We start from the raw sequence: 22355 nt of genomic DNA, 5'->3' as shown, positions 1-22355 counted from the left end.
AATTAATGTATTGAGAGATAAAGTTCCTAGAACACCATTTTGTTGACTACTACTTTGGCTCAATGAGAACTAGTGCAGAACACCCAAAAATCCACTATGGAATTGGTTACTTTTGTGATTGTTACATGTACAGTAGTGGTGTTAACTGTTTGTTAAAAAAAGAAAATTATTTATGTGGAATAGGAGTTGAAAACCTAACTCAAATAAAATGTTATTAGAACTACTTGTTTGGTAAACAAATCTGTAGTCTCACATACAATACATCAACTTAAAGACTTAAAATATTACTTTACAAAATGTAAAGTACATAAATTATTGAAACATTTGCATAACATTCCATAATTTGAAGTAAAAAATAATAATAATGTGGAAAACTCTGCGGAAATCTCCATGTTCCTGGGGGGCTCAGATTCCATGTGGCCTTACTCCTAAGGCAACAAAAACTAAATGACTAAAATTGTCCTTTGACTAAAATTGTCCTTTGATGATAGGTATTAACTTGAACATTCAAATAATGTGAATAAACTGCCAGCCAAGCATGAACTTGTTTTATTTGTTAAAAGTGAATAGGTGAAATGTTGACACATAAATGCCACACTATGTCTATGAATGAGCACTGAATATTGGCTGGAGGCAGTGGCTGGGTTTCGCAGGAGCTGTCAAGGGTAAACGCAGGTCTATGGAGGAGACGGGCGTGTGCTGGCAGGAGACAACGCTCTTCTCAAACCTAAGACTTCACTTCCTCAAATGCTTTATTGAAGAGTCACTACAGCTACGCATGGAGCATATCAGTGTCTTTTAGACATTATATTAGTCCTGGTCAGGATGTCATCAAGACTGAGTGAGGGAAATGGACGTGTTGGTAAAGAGAAGAAGTGCGCACAAAGATCCCAAGGTAAGGACATCTTAATTTGCAAGTACAATTTTTAATAATGATAATTTTGGGTGGATTTTTTAATTTATTTGTCATCATTATTAGTATTTTAGGTTTAAATATTCAGCAATTTTTTTATACTGCAAGCTTGTTCTGTTATGATAACATCTACAATTTATTCATTTAAAAATATATATTTTAGTATTTATGTATGAGAAGTATGATGTAATGAAAAAATAATAATATTTGCACATAAAAGAACACATTTGTGCATTTAAATACAATGAATATGCGTTCTATTGTTTTCCTTAAGACATACTTCCTCATTTATTTCACTTAGTGCATGACTCTCAAATGATACTAAACCTGCTTATACCTGTTTTTGCCTGCGCTAAACTATGTTTTGCCAAAATGGCAGCATGTCATTCAGTCACAGCACCTGTGTTTGTTTATTCACGCTCTTAACCAGAGTTTGATTTCTCTGTCTACAGATGAGAAACATGCAGCACAAGAGAGAACTTTTACCAAGTGGATTAACATGTATTTGAAGAGAGTGAGACATATTGCTTTCTTTCTGCATAGCCAATCAATGTATTCACCTTTTAGCAAGCTACACAATGCGATTATCATAATCATACCTTTAAAATTATGCCATGGTAGTTGCCGTGAGTAGGGCCAGATGTAATCTGCGGACATTTTCTGCTATTTCTGCACAGAATTTTGTTAAAAATCTGCAGACTTATGCGGAAATGTTTTGGTAGTATCATAACTAAAACCCTAATATATGAACTTGTAACTTGTATTTAATGTTTACAATGCAAATCCAATTAGATCCACTTTATTTGGTAAACAAATCAAGTCTTCTATATAATATCTCTACTAAAAGACAAAAAATATTACTTTACAAACTGTATTGTAAATAAATTATATGAACATTTTCCTATTAGTCAATAATGTTAGTAAAATTAATTTAAAAACTGAATAAATATAAATAGACACACATTTACACAAGTAAATAAACAGATTCAATGATGGGCTAAAAATCTGCGGAAATCTGTGGAATTCTGCACATGCAGATTCCGTGTGGGCCTTGCCATGAGTAAGCCTAATAAAGGGATGGTTCATATAAAAATATCCTCTTACTTTTCTTACCCTCAGGCCATCCAATGTCTTCCATAGAACATTAAGGATTTTTTTAGCTAAAACCATGCATGGTAATCAATGACTTGGTTGAATGTGAAGCAATTATCTTTTTTTAAAAGTTTGTAAAAATAATAGTAATTTAAAGGGATAGTTAAGCCAAAAATGGAATTTATGTAATCATTACTCATCCTTCATTTGTTCCAAACCAGTTAAAATTTCATTCTTCTGTTGAACTCAAAAAAAGATATACATTAAAACATGTTAACCTGTTACCATTGACTTACGTAGTATTTGTTTTTTCCAATTTAGTTAATCATACTACACAATCAATTAAGTTCAGTGCCATATTGTCAACATCATCTCGTTTTGACATTTCGTGTGGTTCAGTGGGATCTCGACAATTTTAAATCACACCCTTACTAAAAGTTGCGCATCGATGGATTTGTTCTTTAGTGTTTGGACTTTCAGCAGTGAAATGTAATATACACTGAACTGAACTAAACTGAACTTCAACTCTGAAAACCGAACAGACACAGTTTCAATTTACTAGAACATCTATGTGAATTAAGCTCCCTTTATGTTACACCATCAAGTTGTTAGAGTGGCTGACTGTAGTATTGGTAACCTAGTAACCAACAGTAAACAAGGCACGCAATGGAGACAGCTGATTAGTCATGTGAGTGGAATGGCTGCTATGTCACAGTATATTCAATAAATGCTTTTCCATCTGCCACTGTTTACATTTTTTTGCAATCCAAAACCACCTCAAGCAAGTATTAAATGTTTTTTGGGGGGGAATTAAGGGATTTTTATTCGAAATTTGGCATTTACATCACTCATTTCTCAAGTGAGAATTCAAATAGTACATTAACGCAGTCTGATGGAAATCCAGTTAGTGATTTTTATAATGCAAGTCAATAGTTAATAACACACTGAGAGTCAACAAATAAATAAATAAATAAATAAAGGCAATGCAGAATTAATACCAATGATTTCATAAAGTAAAAAATTGAAAAGTCTGTGCATTTTTACAGGATTATTACTGCTGAGAGGAAGCTTCTGCTCTGGACTGTCTTAAACACAATGTTTGCTGAGGCTTTAAATGAACATTACACTATTGATAGAATCACTTTTTTATTTAAACATTATCAGCCAAATATTGAACACTTAAAGCAGCAGATAACAAAACTGCAGCAGTTTTGAAAAAGGCACTGATGGGTTTTGACTCTACGATAAACTTAAAGCTTTATACACTCTCAGAAATAAAGGTACACCAGCTGTCACTGGGGTGGTACCTTTTCAAAAAGTACAAATCTGTACCTAAAAGGTCCATATTAATACATCTAGGGTACATATTAGTACCTAAAAAGTACAAAAGTGTTCCTTTTAAAATTTTTAGGTACTAATATTTACTTTTGAGGTACCAATATGAACCCCTTAAGTACAAACGAAAAGGTACCACCCCAGTGACAGCTACCATACCTTTATTTCTGAGAGTGTATTGTATTAGCATTTGTGTTATGTGTCACAGAACAGACCCTCGAAAGTGTGTATAAACATTATGTAATTACAACCCCCCCCCCCCAAAAAAAATGATAATAATAAAATAAACTCCAGGCTTTCATAGACAACCTATGAAGTTGGGGCAGGTCTTATGTTGAATTTTTGCTGCGCACTGTTCACACATTTGGCAATACAAATTAAAAGTTCAGATGCAAAAACCTCCAAGTGCCGTCTGAAAATTTCCTTTTTGAAAATGTTTGGCATCTCTAAGTATACAGCACCTTTATGTCTTTCTCTGTGTTGTAGTGTGAGCCACCTTTACAAGTCCACCACTTATTTACTGATATTCAAGATGGAAAAGTTCTCATGGCCCTTCTCGAAGAACTGTCAGGCTGTAATTTGGTTAGTCATCACATATTTAACTGATTGTTTACACAAGTTGATCATTATAAATATACAGGGGCAGATTTAATGATTTGGGGCCCTAAGCAATTCCAGCCAATGGATCCCAAAAGTATTAAAATGCACCATGTATACTTTAATTTATTTTGCTGTTTGTTTGTTCTTAAATCACTCAATCTCCTTTTCTACATTGTATCTTAATGCAAAATAATAATAGCATGTAAAGCATTTTGTAAAACGTTTTACATGACTTGTTTTCTTAAAATGAATTTACAACTGAAAATAATACATAAACTCTTTCGTTTTTTTTCAAAAACTAAATCTGTACAAATTTGACTGCTGGGTTGCTCCATGATTGAGAGTGGGGGACAAATTTGCACAGATGTAATAATTATGTTCAAATCAAATTTTTTATACCCTTGCCATACAAAATATGATAGAAAACGGTGTTATATATAATTTCTATGTTTAATTTATACCGTTAGGTATTTGTTTAGGGGCCCTCAGATTTCCTGGGGCCCTAAGCAGGTGCTTACCTTGCACATTGGTTAAAACCGCCCCTGTAAATATATTGTACATTGATGTGACTTTTCTAAACGCATAAGACGTGTTTAATATTTAAATTTTTAATTTTTTTTAGCTCTATAAATTCAGGCCATTTCCACATCGGATCTTCAGACTAAACAATATTTCTAAGGTCTTGAACTTCCTCGAGGACAGAAATGTAAGTTTTAAATTTTTAATAAAGTTTGTCGGCTATAAATTGTCTTAGTATGTAACTCTACACATGACATGAATGGGAAAATATATTGTAGAGTTTTTCCCAATAGTAAATAAAAAAAGAGAAGAAATTAGTTCCAGTAGTAAAAATAAATATACTACTATATAGAAAATAGTAAATATACACATCAATAAATCTAAACCATTTGTGTTGTGGGAACAAATTCACCATATTCAGTAGCGACAGCAAATTTTCCCCCATGTCATAAGAAGAGCTCCATATCTTTGTGCTTAAAAGTATTAATTTAACATTATTTTTGCACAGATAAGGCTTATAAATATAGACGCTAATGATATTGCTGATGGCAGCCCTTCAGTTGTTCTCCGGCTAATCTGGAACATCATTGTGTACTATCAGGTAAATCACACTAAGGTTGCGTAATGGTATTGAAAGAATTCATTGTTCATTAATCTTGTGTTAAATCATTTCCTCATTCGTAGATTAAACAGGTCACAGGAAGCCTGGAGAAGTCCCCCTCCACCTTCAGCCTGCTGTCATTACCTTGCGGCAGTGATTCTTCAGGTCGTAGTTCTCCAGCATCACCTGGAGATGACATTTTTGGCACTTTACCCTCAAAAGGCAAAAGGTCATCAAAAAATCTCAAGTACCGTGGGACAGCCATAAAAACTCTCCTGAGCTGGGCTCAAAACTGCACGGCAAAGTAAGCCAATTCATTTAATGAACCACAATAAATGACTTAAGTGTTTGTTTCTCATTACAATGTGTCCAATTTATTTTAAGTAATATATTTTTGACAATTAACTAAAATCTTGTCTTTTAAACAAAGTAATTTAAACCCTTGCTGATTCAAATCGTAAGTGTTTTGTGAAATGCAAAGGAAAATGATTGATTACTCTTTTCCATTATAGGATAGTTCACCCAAAAAATGAAGATTTTCTTGCTATTTACTCTCCCTCAAGTGGATTCAAATCTTTATGAATTTCTTTATTCTGCTGAACAAACAAGAAGGTATTTTGAAGAAAGCTAAAAACCTGTAAACATTGACTTCCATATAGAAGTAGGAAAATGAATACTATAAAAGCCAATGTTATGTTTTCAGCTTACTTCAAAATATCTTTGTTTGTGTTCAACAAAAAAAGAGAAAGTCAAACAAGTTTCAAACAAATGAATCAAGGATGAGTAAATATCCTTTTTTCCCCTAAACTTTGGAATATTGAATGGAGGGTATAATGCTTTCAAGATTCAAAAAGAAGCAAAGTCACTATTATATTATCTGAAAAGCAGTTGATTTTACTCGTTTGATAATTCTTTCTGAGACCACGTTTCTGTTTTTACCAATAATGAGCTAAAACTGAGGACCACAAGAGAGTGAATTGAAAATAAAGACCACATTGTGGAGATCTAATTGTATTTAATATGGTGTTTCTGAAATGCTTAAAGACAAACAGTCAACACCACTGCATATAAAAATCACAAAAGTAACCAATTCCCTCATGGATTTTATACAGTTTGGGTGTTCTGCACTAGTTGAACTTAGTGAGCCAAAGTAGTAATCAACAGAATGGTGTTCTAGGAGTTTTTTCCTCAATCCATTTTTCCTCAATCCATTTCCCAGACAGAAAGTTGCAAACGACGTCATTCTTGCTTGAGGAAATGTTAAAGTAAAGCTGTACAGGTTGTTCGCATATCATATGAGAAGCACTTCTTACAAAACAAATGCTTTACACACATAAATACTTGTGTATAAAGGTTCATTACTAACTTTTCTATGAGCATAATTTGATTATAGCTGCAGATCAATGATCGATGCTAAATAGTCTACTGTAACGTATGCAATTATATAAAATAAATGAATAAATTAAGATAAATGAACACATACAGCCCCTTAGTCTCCGATATGATACCAATTACAGAAAAACTACACACAGCATACATTTTGTCCTTATTTGGGTTCAAAAACAACATGAAATATAGCCTACAGTCAGAGCAAACCTCTCATCTGTATATTTAATCTTCACCAGCACATGTAACCTCTTGTTAGAGAGTAATTCTGTCATTCCGAGTTCCTAATAGCCCAGAATGTGATGATAATAGTTAAACATGACAGTTTGTTCATGATTCAGGTTGATGAAAGAATCATTCGCTCATTCGTTTTTTAGTGCTTCTCCTTTGTTTTGTCACGCTTCACTCTCACGTTTGTCTGTTTATAAAAGTATCGGGTGTCAGAAGCACTTCAATAATCACATGCACATTATTATCATCAGCTCAAGAAGTTCGTTATTTTAAAAATTGACACGCACACAAGCGATCGCGAGCTCCCTGGAGAAAGTGAAAACATTCGCACTTTTAGAAGGACATGGCAGATTTTGTTCTTCTTGTCTTTGTGGCTGTTCATAAAGACGACGACAAGGTTTGTCTGAGCTTGGGTTGACCGTGGCTCGTTATTATATCCATATAGTATTACGATGTAATGTCTTGGCTGTGTATTTAAAAATGGCGGTTTCTTTGTTTTCATTCTTCTGTTTGTGTATGCGCGAGTGACGCTTCCCTGTAAACCAATAGCGTTCCGTTCAGTTGTGCGTCTGGCTCCGCCTTTTGGTACCCTTTTGTTGTGCTAGGTACCCTTTGCAAAGGGTGCCCAAATAGTGGTACGGTACAGTTCGTGTTTAGGTACCTTTTGACAGTGGAAATGGCCATAAATGCGCACCAAACCGTACCGTACCACTCAGTGGAAACTGGCCATAAGATTTCCGAAGTGATGTAATTCTGTGTGATCGTGCCATCAAGCCTGATATTACAGCCTGATCTCACGAGAAAACTTAAGTATTTTACGTTTTGTCAGTTTAGTGGCTAATTCGTACGAATTTGTAAAAAGGAGGCATGGCACCTAACCCCGCCCCTAAACCCAACCGTCATTGTGAGATGAGCAAATAGCACTAAATTATACGAATTAGATCGTACGAATTCGTACGAATTAGCCACTAAATCAAAAAGTTACGAATTGCCGTGAGATTGTGTTGGATATTCAACAAACTCTACAACTGGAGGAAAGACGATGCAGTGGTTGAAGAAGTGGTTTTGTGATAATGGCGATGAGATTCCTACATGTGATTGAAAAGTAAAAAGGAGAGCTAAAATACAAAATCTTTTATGGCTACTTGTAGTCCTATACAAAGGCTGAGGAAAAAACTCAAAGATAACCACTCAATGCTATTTTCTTTCTGTGTGTGCATTTATTGAAGCACTAAAACACCTAACATACTGCTGGTATAGGGGATAAAGTAGCCACTCGGAAGTAGGGACTAATTAGTTCCTCCAAAAGTTCCTGAGTTGAGAATACCGTGAAACGCTACTACCCAACTAACAATTTTAGATTGTATAATGTTCCTGTAATACTTCTGTTAAGCTAGAAAAAAATGTCCATTTCAGTCGTCACGTAAAAGGGTGGCGCGGTGGCTCAGTGGTTAGCACTGTCACCTCCCAACAAGAAGGTCGCTGGCTCGAGTCCCGGTTGGGTCAGTTGGCGTTTCTGTGTGGAGTTTGCATGTTCTCACAGTTTCACAGTCCATTTCAATTCCCCCACAATCAATAAGGTATATGCCGAGCTAGTGTTGTTCACATACTGATAAACTTCCTGTGACCGGTTATTGTGAGTTTTTTTTTCATTTTATATGATTCCTTTAACAGCATCGATGTTGTAATGTAATTAAAATACAATCAGTTAAATAGACTGGCATTCATTTATTTGCTCAAGCGCAAAATGAGTCAAATAGCCGTTTACTCGCACGCGCCTGTCAGAATCGGCAGGCTAGCGCAGCAGATCCATTGAATATACTGGGGTAAAATAAATGCTCATATTATAAAGACATGGCGGGGAAACATGTAATTTAATGCAGTGCTTCTTGTACTACCTGATACCCACTTTATATCGGATATCACTCAGCCAGTGGAGATCGCTGATTTTTAAAGAAAACAGACCTTAAACGCACCGATTTTGCGCCAGAAGCGCTTAACCAAGGTTACTGGCAAATGAAAAGTCCTATTAGCATGCTTCGGCATATACCTTATTGAATAAACTAAATTGGCCATAATGTATGAGTGTCTATGGGTGTTTCCCAGTACTTGGTTGCAGCTGGAAGGGAATCTACTGTGTAAAACATATGCTGGAATAGTTGGCGGTTATTTATTTAATTACAATCCATGATTCATTCGTCCTTGCCTCCAAGTTTTTTTTCTACCCCTTCTTTCAGATTTGGAGTAGAAATTCATGATTTTGGTAAAAGCTGGAGGAGCGGATTGGCATTTGTGGCTCTGGTGAAATTCTTCTGTCCTGAATTTGTGCACATGAGGAAAGCTTTGTCCTCTGAGCCCCGACTAAATATGGAGACAGCCTTCAGAGCAGCGCAAGAGTGGCTGGGGATCCCTCCGCTGCTGAACCCAGATGGTACACACACACACATACATGGAGACAAATTGTTCCTTTCCTTTTGAAGAGTAGCTGTGCATTGTTTGTGCCTTCTAGGGGAACGTACTTAATTGCTGTATGACCTGCTTTTACACTTCAAAAATAAACAATGTACTGAAAACGCATGAGCAGACATCACATTTTGCTGCAGAGCAATTCTGCTAACAGTTTTATTGCCTGTGAATTTAATGTCAGTGTTGTCTTTTAAGACAACACTTGACTGTTATGGAAAAAAGAATATATATTTGTAAAGGGGTTCCGTTTTTTTTTTTTTTTTTTTTTTAACTGGATCTTTATCTAGTGTGCTTGATTGATTTTTTTGTTTGTTTATTTTTTGCATTAGATGTGGCGGTGCATTCACCAGATGAGCAGTCTATCATCACCTATATCGCCCAGTTTCTTGAATGTTGTCCAGGCCATGATGAGGTGAGGATATCTTTCATCTGAATGACTGAAAAGAGTAGTAAAGAGTATCAATATTCATTTATAAAGTCATAGTTAAAGCAGACTTTCTTATCTGTATGCTTAATGATAGCATTCAAGAGTTCCCACTTAGATATGCTTAGCGTTTATAGCAGGTTTGGCATGCTGTCCTGGGAGAGAACCCTGAGGTTGGAGATATTTGGGCTCAAGGCTCCCGCCCGGAAAAGGGAGGAATAGGAGGAGGTGGGGTGGAAGGGAGGATTCTTCCAAAACGAATATAGAGCAGTAGGGAAAAACGATCCATTTATTGTAAACAAGAATCACTCTGATTGCATTATTACTGATTACAGATGAGAAGTAATCAATCATATCACATGCTCCTCTCGAAATTAGTTTATGAAACTTTACTTATTGTCAAGAAAACTAAAGATGTGTGAACATCAGAAGATTTCCTGCAATTTTTTTGAGGGCCAAAATCCTCACTTTTTTCGGTTGTCAGTAAAGTGTTCGGTATACATTTCACTTAGTAGTGACACGTTTTTTATTTCAGTTTTTACATGACATTGTCAAACTCTTGGTGAAAGCAAAATATTCTTGTTTTCATTTTGAATATTACATTGCTTATCCCATTCGCAGATTATTTAGCTTGTTTTAAGGAAAAACTCACTTATTTTTGACTTATTGTTTCTGAAAACAAAACAATATTTTAGTTTCATTGTCTAGAAATGCTTATTGATTTAAGAATGTTTAGATAATAGAACTTGAAACAAAATAAAGACTTTAAAAAGCATTTTGCAGTGTAGAGACGAATTACCATGCTTGTAAACATTCAGAGGGCGCACGCAGGAGGGAATGACATGCAATACAGTACAGAGTTTGTTGTTGTCTTAGAAGTAAGTTATATTGAATACATATTATATATATTATTTACATAATACTTTCAACGTATTATAACAGCTTGTCATCTAGTGGAAGGCACAGTTATTCTGCAAAATTAACGTTAAAGTGAGCGGCATTCGTCTGACAGGTCTATTTGCGATAGCACGCTCCCAATGAATATTGGATAAGATGAAATGGCCAAACATCCAGCTTGAAATATGCAACTATCTTATTGAAACTCCAAGTGATTTTACAAGAGAGAAGTTAAAGGCCTACTAGTATTTGGATGCCAACAATTTTGTTCTGTGTGGTCATGTGCAAGAAATAATGTTCCATGATTACCAGATTCAAAACTTTGTAGTGCTAAAAACTGAGGTTCTGCCTAGCCAAAGACAAGGAAAGAAGACAGGACTATACAAGGCCTGGGTAATTAATCATCAACAAGCAAAACTGCATTCTGACAGAGACTGCACCTGTACTGCAGGGCATGTGAACTTATATGTTTACATTTCATTCTCATGTCCGCAGTTTAAATAAGCATATCAAACTGTTTAACATTTAACTGTTTTTGCTGAAATCACTGCAATCAAAAACGAGCAATGTGTATGATTTAGCATAGTGTGAACTTACCTGATATAACATGAGAACTGCAGAGTCGAGCATTTTTAATTAGGTCATCACTCCATTCAGCTCCCTTTAGCCAAAGACGTCTGCGGTTGGCAATGTGGCATTGTATAAGTATTTTGTATTCCCGGTTGTGTTGCGCTGACAATAGAAACAGATAGAGCACTAGTAGGGGTGCAAAAGTTTGATGTAATAAAAATAATGTTGGCCACATAGTCTCAGATATGCATAAAATGATGTAGGTTAAAAAATGTAAATCTGTCTAGCTTTTTTCTACATATTACATTAAGAGACATCATTTAATTCATATTAAAATCTGCATGAACTGAAAATATTGAATATTGAGCATTTAACTGTTTTTGCTGAAATCACTGCTGCAATCAAAAATGAGTAATGTGTATGATTCAGCATAGCGTGAACTTACCTGATATAACATGAGAACTGCAGAGTCGAGCATTTGTAATTAGGTCATCACTCCATTCAGCTCCCTTTAGCCAAAGACATCTGCGGTTGGCATTAAAAGCAGTGTGATGTATGGTAAAAGTTACGTTTTCGTTTCCTTCAAATTTGGCGTCCTACTGCACAACATGACATGTTTGCTATTGACCGGTCTCTTTTTGCAACTGGGAACCCATGTGACGTCATGTGTGACGTAGGTTGGCAATTCGTCTATTGAGTCATTTACACACATTGATTAATTGATCAGCCCTTGATTTCCTTTAAATGAAGCAGAGTCTCTGATGAGTGTAATGTGTTTTATTCTGGAACCAGCATAAACACTGTGAAAACTAGTAAACACAAATCGCACAAAGCAAATTTACAATGAATTCCTACACAATTACAGTGCATTATCATGCATCTGCATACAGTGCACAGCAAATAAGCATTGCAAAACAACAGATAAACAATAATTCACTCAGTTGACAATTTCAAAACAAAACAGTTTCCAAAAATAGACCATTCAGACATTTACATCATTATGATCTTCCATATTTGAAACACAAACATAAATTACACACCTCACTCCGCTTACCAAGGGGTGCTAGCTTTAAACACATAGCTTGTTAATTTAGTGATGGTCATCTGGCTAAACAGTACACACGAATGTTAACATGAGACAAACAAAAAACAAACAACATTATAATGCACATCATCGTGCGTAGAGAACTTGCATTAACTTACATTTGTCCCGGGAATTTATATTTTGGAGAGGGGTCTGGATGCAGACCTGGTGCAGTGCAATCTGTGCAGTGTTGCCTTATTGGAAAGGTCAAAGTATCGTACCAGAACCTCAAAATATCGTATTTGGAGGTAAATTATCGTACACGATTAAAACAGTGAGTATACAGCTATTATATAGACACATAGCGTTTTGACACAGCGTGCAAATTACCACAATACGTTAAAAAAAACTAGGCATACCTTAGTGGAAAGGTTCAAACTCCACGTCTGAGTTGCTGTCATCGAATGTTGCATGTTGCCATATGTTAAGGCATTCATTTTGCTGTACAAATCGGATGCCATCATGGACTGCAAAATAGTGCTGGTTGGCTTGAAAGCAGTGCACCCTCCCGAATTTTTAATACACTCTGAGATGTGCATGCTTTGTTTTGAATAGATTAACTTTGGGAAAAAAACACATTCACATGACGCATTTGAATGGGGAAAAACAAGAACATCAAGGGAAAACTCCCCTGTCCTTCTCACCTTCCTTTACAGTACTAATTGTTTTAATATTATTGCTTAAAAGATTGACCTCAAACTGAAAACTACTGACCTAACCACGAGCACGTGCTGCAGGACCGTTAACTCGTGAGAGAGAGAGAGCCATTCTCCACGTTGATTGGCTGAGAAGAGGTAACATAAGATGAGATAGAAAACATGCCTAACTCCACCTTCTCCTCAAAGACAGTAAAGAAAAAGATGCAGCTAGATCAATAAGTAAAGAAACTTGAAAGAAATTAAATGACATTTTATTCTGAAATTATCGTACATTATAGGATTTTTCTTATTATTGATCGTACATCGTACAGAGGTCGAAATTATCGTACAAATACGATAATTATAGTACGTCTGGCAACACTGAATCTGTGCTGCATTCAATGCTTTGTAATGGTCTCACCTAACCCCACCCCTAACCTTAGCCCTCACAGTGATGTCACTTGCTCCATTGAGTGCATTGTGTCTGACAGTGCATCACTGAGTGATGCAATCTCAGCTTGCATCATAAAGGCTGCATACGCATACTACTGGCGTTTTAACGAGTGTGGCGTAGTATGATTATGCAGGTTCAGGGGTTTGCCTTAAAGCCATTAACCTGAATTAGGTGAGTGAGAATTAACGACCTATAGTGACCTCTTGTGGCCATTTACAAATAAAATCCAGTTTGAGAAAAGGCAGCAAAAACAAACTTTACAATAAACATGCCTTGGCTTGTCTATATTCACTGCTGCATTGATTACAACTGGAGACATTTCTCAATGAATTAGCTTGAACTTTCCCCATCATCGTCATGTTTACATACTGTCATTATTTTAAACGTTTTATGTACAAACGTTGATGGTAGGGCATTTGGTTTAAGTATATGCTTATATCTACCTCCACCTGTGCTCTCTTTCAGCAGCTGTGCTTTACTAAATGCCTGAAAGTCATCAGGCATCATCTCATCCTTTTTTTTCTCTTCTTATTACTAGGGAAACAGTGAAATCATACATCGATTCTGTTTTTGGTGTTGTTTGACTGAAAATTACAAACAAAAGCCACACAATGTGGCATTGTATAAGTATTTTGCATTCCCGGTTGTGTTGCGCTGACAATAGAAACAGATAGAGCACTAGTAGAGGTGCAAAAGTTTGATGTAATAAAAATAATGTTGGCCACATATAGTCCCAGATATGCATAAAATTATGTAGATAAAAAAAAATGTAAATCTGTCTTGCTTTTTTTCTACATATTACATTAAGAGACATCATTTAATTTATATTAAAATCTGCATGAACGGGAAATATTGAATATTGAATAGGGTGCAGGGTTTTCTTATGTGCATCATTCCTTTATAGGAAAACTACTGTGAGAGGGGTGTGGTTAGGATAATAATAATAATTATTATTTTTCTAATATAAATAAAGCCTTTAAAACTTAATTCTCAAAGCTTTACACAGAAAAAGAAACAGATATAAAAACAGTTAGCATAGGTCTCAAACTGAATTCCTGGAGGACCGCAGCTCTGCACAGTTTTGCCCCAACCCTAATCAAACAGCTGGTGGTCTAATCAAGGTGGTCAAGACTCTTTTGAACATCTCGATTATTCGGATCAGCTGTGTTTGATTTGGGCTGGAGCACAACTGTGCAGAGCTACGGCCTTCCAGGAATCCAATTTGAGACCTATGGTTTAGAGCAGCGTTTCCCAACCCTGTTCCTGGAGGCACACCAACAGTACATATTTTGGATGTCTCCCTTTTCTGACCCATTAACTTCAGGTTTTGCAGTCTCTACTGATGTTATGATAAGATGATTCAGGTGTGTTTGATTAGGGAGAGGTTGAAAATGTGAACTGTTTGTGTGCCTTCAGGAACAGGGTTGGGAAACACTGGTTTAGAGTAACAGCAAACTTTCAAAATAAAACATTCAAAATAGACAAAACAAACTTTTTCAGTGGATTACTTGCACGGATTAATAGTCCAACTAAAGAATAACACTGTGCACTATTAAAATAAACATTGCACCTGCACAACTCTGGTTTGCACTCCTTGCCATGTACCTAATTGTATTGTTTACAATTTTTAATTTTTACTCCTATTTTTAGATTATATTGTATGTGTAATTGTATTTATTGTAATTTCTTTTTAAAATTCAACTTTTTGTATTAAAGGGCCCATAGTTTACCTCTTTTTTCTGATTTAATATTAATATCATGGTTCTTCTGAGTGTGCCAGTTTAGGTTCAGTTTAAAACACAATTCAGATTTTGTTGTTATAATGTGTTAAAAAGTGTCATGTTGGGGGCGTGTCCACAGTTCGCTGATTTATGGGTGTGTTGCTTCACATGTAGATTAGTTTCGGCTTCCCGCCAACGTAACAAGGGGGCGGGGCCATGAGCTCACCCGCTCTGCGTTTGCAACAGAGTCTGACAGGCAGACTGCGAGAACAAGCTGGAGTGAGAGGTACAGCATTCAGTCGTACATGTACGACTCGGACACAGACCAAGCAGAGAGTACAAAATCATTTGTGTCTTTGTACAGTTTTACAGCCAACTGTGTGCTAGTTTCAAGTGCCGAGCTTGTACACAGAAACTAATAACCACGCACACTGAATTAACTTTGACTGAATCACCGGATGCGCCGCTCGAAGCCGCGACACAGCACATCAGACACTCTCTGTAGCGCGGCAGAAACATGTGTCCCGAATCGCCGTGCCAAGCATTTTTTAATTCTACACATAGGTTTCTGCAGCGGTTTGCGGCGCCCAGCCGTCGACTTGAGTGTACCCTGATAGAAACCTATGTTTAGAATTCTAAAACGCATGCTAGTTAAGATCACAGGGAGCTTCTTGGATCGCGAGAAATGCAAACGGCTGAAGTATAAGGTAGACTCGATGAGAAGTACCAAGTTTGCAAACCTACCTAAAGATACAACCAATAAGAGAGTGATATCTCTTCAACTCACGCTGAAAATGGCGGACGTGAATCAACAAACTAAGGATATGATGACGCGCCTGTCAATCAATATTGGTGGGCGGGCGGACCGCTCTCCTATGTAAATTTGCGGTTGGTTTGAAAACCGCTCCAATTGGTCCACCGTTTTTATGTTGTTAAATTGAAAAAAAAAGCACTGGGTGTGCTTATATCACCCAAATATGACAGTCTACACACCATACATGCACATATGGCTGTCCAAACAGCTTGAAAAGTAGATTTTTTACCATAGGTGCCCTTTAATATTACATACATGTCAACCCTCCCATTTTTCCCAGGATTCTCCCGTATTTTGCAATTCTAACCCACTATCATCCTGTAAAGGTATTTTTCCCATATTTCTCTCATATTTTTAATCTTTCTATGAAGGGTGGCAATAAACATTAAAGAGCCGATCCTCCCTATACGCAACCCATACCTCTAAGCCACCAGGGGATGCCCCTTGCTCTTTAACGTAAACCTGTTCTGTACTTTCATGTTATTTAGGCATGAAAACACTTTGAAATAAATATAAAAATGGCAGGATTCCCTTTCTTTCCATTACACGTGCCGTTGCCTCTTCTATGCAATCCTCAAATCCTCATGTAGCAGTACGTGACTGTCTGACACGCTCCATAGGGATAAATAGATGCTGTTTCCCAAACGTATTCTGTACATGCGATTTGAAGTGGAGTGGAAGTGGAAACTCTGGGTTCTGAGTGGGTGTTTGAACAGATATATACTACTACTAAAAATAATATCTAAACATGTCGATCTTGGTGGGTTTTCTTTTAAATACAGCAAATGTTGTCCTGAATGAGCATAAACTCACTTGCTAGTAAGACTGTCACACAAATCCAGCAGTCATGCATTTTCTCTGGGCAATAATAATATATAATTATAATAATTATAAAATAAAAATCTAATTATAAAATAAAAATCTAATTATAATAATATATAAATATATATATATATATATATTTTTTTTTTCCCTTATTTTTTCCCCCAATTCCTGTTTAACGGAGAGGAGATTTTTTTCAACACATTTCTAAACATAATAGTTTTAATAACTCATTTTTAATAACTGATTTATTTTATCTTTGTCATGATGACAGTAAATAATAATTTACTACATATTTTTCAAGACATTTCTATACAGCTTAAAGTGACATTAATTGCGTTTTGAATTTGATTAATCGCAGAGCCCTAAAGCTAACTTTAACTTTGATTGTAAATTTTATCTTTTAAAGATATTAAGGCTTACAAGTTGTATGCCCTTTAAGCTCATTAAGGATCTTACGTCAGTAATGCATTAAAAAAAAGACTTTTGTTGCTTGTTCAAACTACTTATTTAAAATAAGTTTAAACAACACCATTCTTACTTTTTTAAGACAACCTCAATCAATTATGTTCAATCCACTTTGTAAAAACAATTAAGTTAACTTAATCAATTTGTGTTTGGAAAACATAAAGGAATTATGTGGAAACCAGCATTTTTTTTACTGTGTAACTGATCATCATTAGACTAATTTCTGAATGACAATGTTACCCTAAAAAACTGTAGTGATGATACTGAAAATTCGACATATTTTTAATCTTATGATATTTACTCATTCCCAGGATGGCGTGTCAACAGATTCCTCTAGAGGTTCGCCAAACTTCACTGAAAGATGGGACAGGGTGTCGACTGATTCTGACAGCTGTGGTTACCCATCTAATGTCTCCACTGAAGCTTTGAGAGACCTATATAACCTTTCTGAGACCAGTGAAGAAGAACAAACCTACCATACTGGAGATCAAGAGTCACTTTCAGTCTGTCAAGAAAACACTAGGGTTTTAGAAGCTCGTTCTGTAGCTTTACTCAACGTGAAGAAAACTTCCACTGGGGGGCAGTGTTGTGACTCTATAGCATGGAGGAAAAGATGGCTAGGAAGCCTGGAGGATGATGGGAACTGTTCTGAGGTTTCAAAGGAGGCTGTTTATGCTATGTCAGTGCTGGATTCAGATGAGGAGGACGCATTTAGCTACATCTTAGAGCTGGACCATAAAGAACCTGGGCTGGAGTCAAATATCGACTTTGGATTAAATACAGTTATGGATTCACAAGCAATAGAGTTTGATTTAAATGTTGCCAGCATTCTTGGAACTCAAGGAAGCGAAAGAAATTCTTGTTGTTGTGAGGCACAGAGGAATCTGAAGCCCACAGATGTACCAGTGGGGTCAGGCGGTGGTAAATGTACAGACAAAATCACTCTAGATCAAGTCTTACTAACTAAGGGCATACATTTATCCCAAAATAACTGTGAAGGAAAGACTTCGCCTGTATCTAGCTCCTTGCTGATGAATCAAAGTAGTATTGTGGAGACAGTAAATAACTCCAAATTACAATCTCATGCACACCCAGAGTTGAATTGTTCATTAAAAATGAAGGGGAGTGTTTCTGCAGATACATCTACTCACAGTGATGGTACCGATGATGCATTTGAACATCTGGATAACTGTGTTGATGAAAAAAAATTCAGAGAGGAACTTCTGCTTGGTCCACTGAAGGATAATCTATTGGATAAGGAGCAGAACAGTGTTTTGGATCGAATTATTTTGGATAGAATAACAGAAGAACCTGCAGTTTCACATGCACAGAGGTAGTCAATTTACTACACTATTACCTTGAAAAAGTAGCTTTGCAGAACTAGACTCAATGGAAATATGGTCCTCTACCAGAAAATCTGTAAAAACTTAATTAATGTACTCACATATACAATCAATTTAACAGTTTAATTCAAATTTAATGGTGGTAAAACAGCAACAACTTTAAAAATTAAAGGGAACTATGATCCGTGAGAGTTATAATAATTATGGCTGACAGAACTTCTAAACATGAAACATTTAAAATTATTAGCCCTCCTGTGATTTAGTTTTTTCTTTTTTTAAATATTTCCCAAATGATGTTTAACAGAGAAAAAAAAATTCACAGTGTTTCCTGAAATGTTTTTTTCTTCTGAAAAGAAAAAAACAACAACAACATTGTAGGTCAATATTGTTACTCCACCTTAGGAAATATTTTTGTTTGATTGTGTTCAGAACAAACCACTGTCATACAATGACTTGCCTAATTACCCCAACTAATTAACCTAATTCACCTAGTTAAGTCTTTAAATTGCACTTTAGGCTGAATACTAGTGTCTTGAAAAATATCTAAAATATCAATTATTAATCATTCATCACTCTTCAATATTATTTAGTTGTCATTCTTTCATTAATTTTCTTTTCTGCTTAGTCCCTTTATTAATCTAGGGTCGCCAGAGCGGAATGAACCACTTATCCAGCATATGTTTTACGCAGTGGATGCCCATCACTGGGAAACATCCATACACACTCATTCACACACACATACACTACGACAATTTAGCCTACCCAATTCACCGCATGTCTTTGGACTGTCGGGAAAAACTGAGCACCCGGAGGAAACCCAAATAAAATGGGGAGAACATGCAAACTCCACACAGAAATGCCAACTGACCCAGCCGAGGCTCGAACCAGTGACCTTCTTGCTGTGAGGCGAACGTGATACCTACTGTGCCACCATGCAGTCCCACTGCAAAAATAAATAGAATATTAAATCAAGAGCTTGTTCCATGAAGAGATTTTATAAATTATATCAAAACCTATCCAAACCTATATCCAAACCTATTTTTTTTTACTAGTATCCATTGCTAAGAGCCTAATTTGTTCAACTTTAAAGAGAATTTATCAAATTTACAGTTGAAGTCAGAATTATTAGCCCCCCTTTTCATTTTTTTTCTTTTTTAAATATTTCCCAAATGATGTTTAACAGAGCAAGGACATTTTCACAGTATGTCTTATAATATTTTTTCTTCTGGAGAAAGTCTTAATTGTTTTATTTCGGCTAGAATAAAAGCAGTTTTAATTTTTTTTAATGTACCATTTTAAGGTCAATATTATTAGCCCCTTTAAGCAATTTTTTCCCCGACTGTCTACAGAATAAACCATCATTATACAATAACTTGCCTAATTACTCTAACTCAATTAACCTAGTTAAGCCTTTAAATGTCACTTTAAGCTGTGTAGAAGTGTCTTGAAAAATATCCAGTCAAATATTATGTACTGTCATCATGGCAAAGATAAAATAAATCAGTTATTAGAAATGAGTTATTAAAACTATTATGTTTAGAAATGTGTTGAAAAAAATCTTCTCTCCGTTAAACAGAAATTGGTGAAAAAAATAAACAGGGGTCTTATAATTCAGGGGGGCTAATAATTCTGACTTCAACTGTATATTTGAAACTATATTTCTCAATATATTTTCAAACAGTTGTATCTCAGAACAGAATGTGTTTTTTTTTTTTTTGCAAAAAAAAAAAAAAAGTAAATAAATAATAATAATAAATAAATGTTATTATTCAGAACAGTTTACCATTCTGCTTTACGATGTGTAAAGGAATGTATTTGAGGCTTGCATCGCATAATGAGTTCACATAAACTCGTTTTGTCATTTGTAATCAGAACACTATAATAAAACATTCACATTCAGTTATATAGATCAGATTTTTAAACTGAACCCGCTTTAAAGGCTGCTTATTCTGAAAATGTTGTGAAATGTGCAAAAAACTATGTTATATTTTGGAGGCACTTTTTCTAAGTCTGGACTTCTTTCAAATAACTGGTATGTTTGTTTCTGCTTTCCTCTTGTGTGTTTTAGGAAGGAGGGTCTTGACCAAGCTAGTTATGAGGTGCAAGAGCTACACGTGCTTCTGTTTCTCTGGATGATCGCCTACTGCGTCCTTATGTATCCTCATCTGGATATCTTCAGTCTACTAAGCCCAAACTGACAACACAGATCAATACAATCACAAGCAGAGTAGTACAAAGGGCAATTCTGTGTGCCCACACATGTACTTTGTTCATCTCTTTTTTGAGTGTTTGTAAGCCAGGACCAGTGCTAAAAAATGCACTCTGAATGCTGGATTTACAGTTGAATTGCTGGTATTTAATGTAAAGTTTGTGGATTTTCAGTATCATGTTGCAAGTTAATTCCAAAGTTCTCAATAAATATTGTTTGTTCTTTGAAAAAAGGCCATGTCACCAATTTTATTGCACCCTCAGTTTTTACAAATAATGTCAGTCTAACTTTCTTTAATAATAATAATAAAAAAAATATGCACATCCCTTAGAATTAGAGATAAAGTATTTGTATAGACTGACCTGCAAGTTAGCACCCCATTGATTCTCTCAACCAAAAAAATATATATATATTATGAATCTTAAATCTTGGTCAAGAAAATCATATGAACACAATTTAAGCCTGGTAATGGGCAGATATAAAAATTGTTAAACAAATTGTATAAACAAACTACACCATGATGACATATCTTCAGGTTTTAGAATGATTAGGCCAATAGTGATGGGTCGTTCTTGAACGATTCTTTCATTTATAACTTCAATATGACTCGGGAACTACGAGTCCTCACAGGGAGTGATTCGTTCATCCGCGCGTGTGCACATTTGTGGCAGAAGCCAATCATTCGCGTTTAGAGCCGGAAAGACAATTGATCCGTTTACCTCTCGAGTCTTCTATCGGGTTTGAGTCATTCGTTCCTTACGGGCCAATCATATGTGTTTAAAGCCGGAAAGAGAATTGATCCGTTCTTCTCTCGAGTCCTCTATCAGGTTTGAGTCATTCGTTCCTCACGGGCCAATCATATGCGTTTAGAGCTGGAAAGAGATTTGATCCGTTCACCTCTCGAGTCCTCGGGTTTGAGTCATTCTATCACGTGATAAACGAACGACTCAAGAACCAGAAGACTTGAAAGGTGAACTAATCATCATGGCTCCTATCAGCTCAGACTGTGTACATTGGTTAAGATTATATGTGACTGTCAGTGTAACGTGAACGAACCACTGACATTTGAAGACATGAAGAGGTGAGGTGAGCAAAGAGACAAAAATACCTTCATAGACAAAAGAGCAGGTAAACATTGAATTATTTTCTCCTTCTTATAGTATTCTATTTATTACTTATTTGTCGTGTGATCAACCTTTTGGGCTCATTGTAGATGTGTTTGGAAGCAATTCGTAACATTTGAATAATATTTTAACAAATTCAACCAAATGAACGAAATGACTCGAAAAAAGATTCGTTCATCGAGATGAACGAGACTCAAAGATTCGAGTCAGTAAAATGATCCGAACTTCCTATCACTATTGGCCATGTCCCCAGTGGTTATGTTCAAGGGACAGCATCATGGACATTAGTATTAGGTAAAAGCTGTACATATTTGTACAAATTTGCCACTTCTTTGATCATAACATAACATACTTATTTGTTTGTGAGATAAAAGTACATTGTAAAAATTACATAATAAAAAAGTCATGACAACTTATGTTTTTATGTTGCTTTGACTTAATTTAAAAAGGCAACAACAGTGTATCTATTAGGTTTGAACTTATTATTTTTTTCAGGTTAAACAGATTTTAACTTGATGTTTTAAGTCAGCTTAGAATTGATGTAAATTACAAAAAAATGACTTAGAAATTTAGGTGAGCAACACATTTTTTACAGTTACTTTCATCTGTCATAAAAAAGTTGAATCAGCTTAGACTTTTTCTGT

The 22355-nt window shown here is 35.7% G+C and overlaps 1 protein-coding gene across 1 annotated transcript; it reads left to right on the top strand.

The window, feature by feature from the left end:
* Window positions 1-654: 654 nt before the first annotated feature.
* On the top strand, window positions 655-20813 carry clmnb (calmin b). Its single transcript, XM_056445458.1, has 10 exons — window positions 655-895; window positions 1366-1427; window positions 3827-3922; window positions 4563-4646; window positions 4968-5060; window positions 5144-5364; window positions 8915-9108; window positions 9473-9555; window positions 17347-18368; window positions 20447-20813. The coding sequence occupies exons 1-10, from the start codon at window positions 826-828 to the stop codon at window positions 20574-20576; spliced, it is 2055 nt and encodes a 684-aa protein (XP_056301433.1). The 5' UTR covers window positions 655-825; the 3' UTR covers window positions 20577-20813.
* Window positions 20814-22355: the final 1542 nt, after the last annotated feature.

Source organism: Danio aesculapii, chromosome 20 (genome assembly GCF_903798145.1).
Source record: "Danio aesculapii chromosome 20, fDanAes4.1, whole genome shotgun sequence".
Classification (NCBI taxonomy): domain Eukaryota; kingdom Metazoa; phylum Chordata; class Actinopteri; order Cypriniformes; family Danionidae; genus Danio; species Danio aesculapii.
Note: the sequence above shows the minus strand (reverse complement) of the source record. Positions and strands in the feature narration are given on the sequence as shown.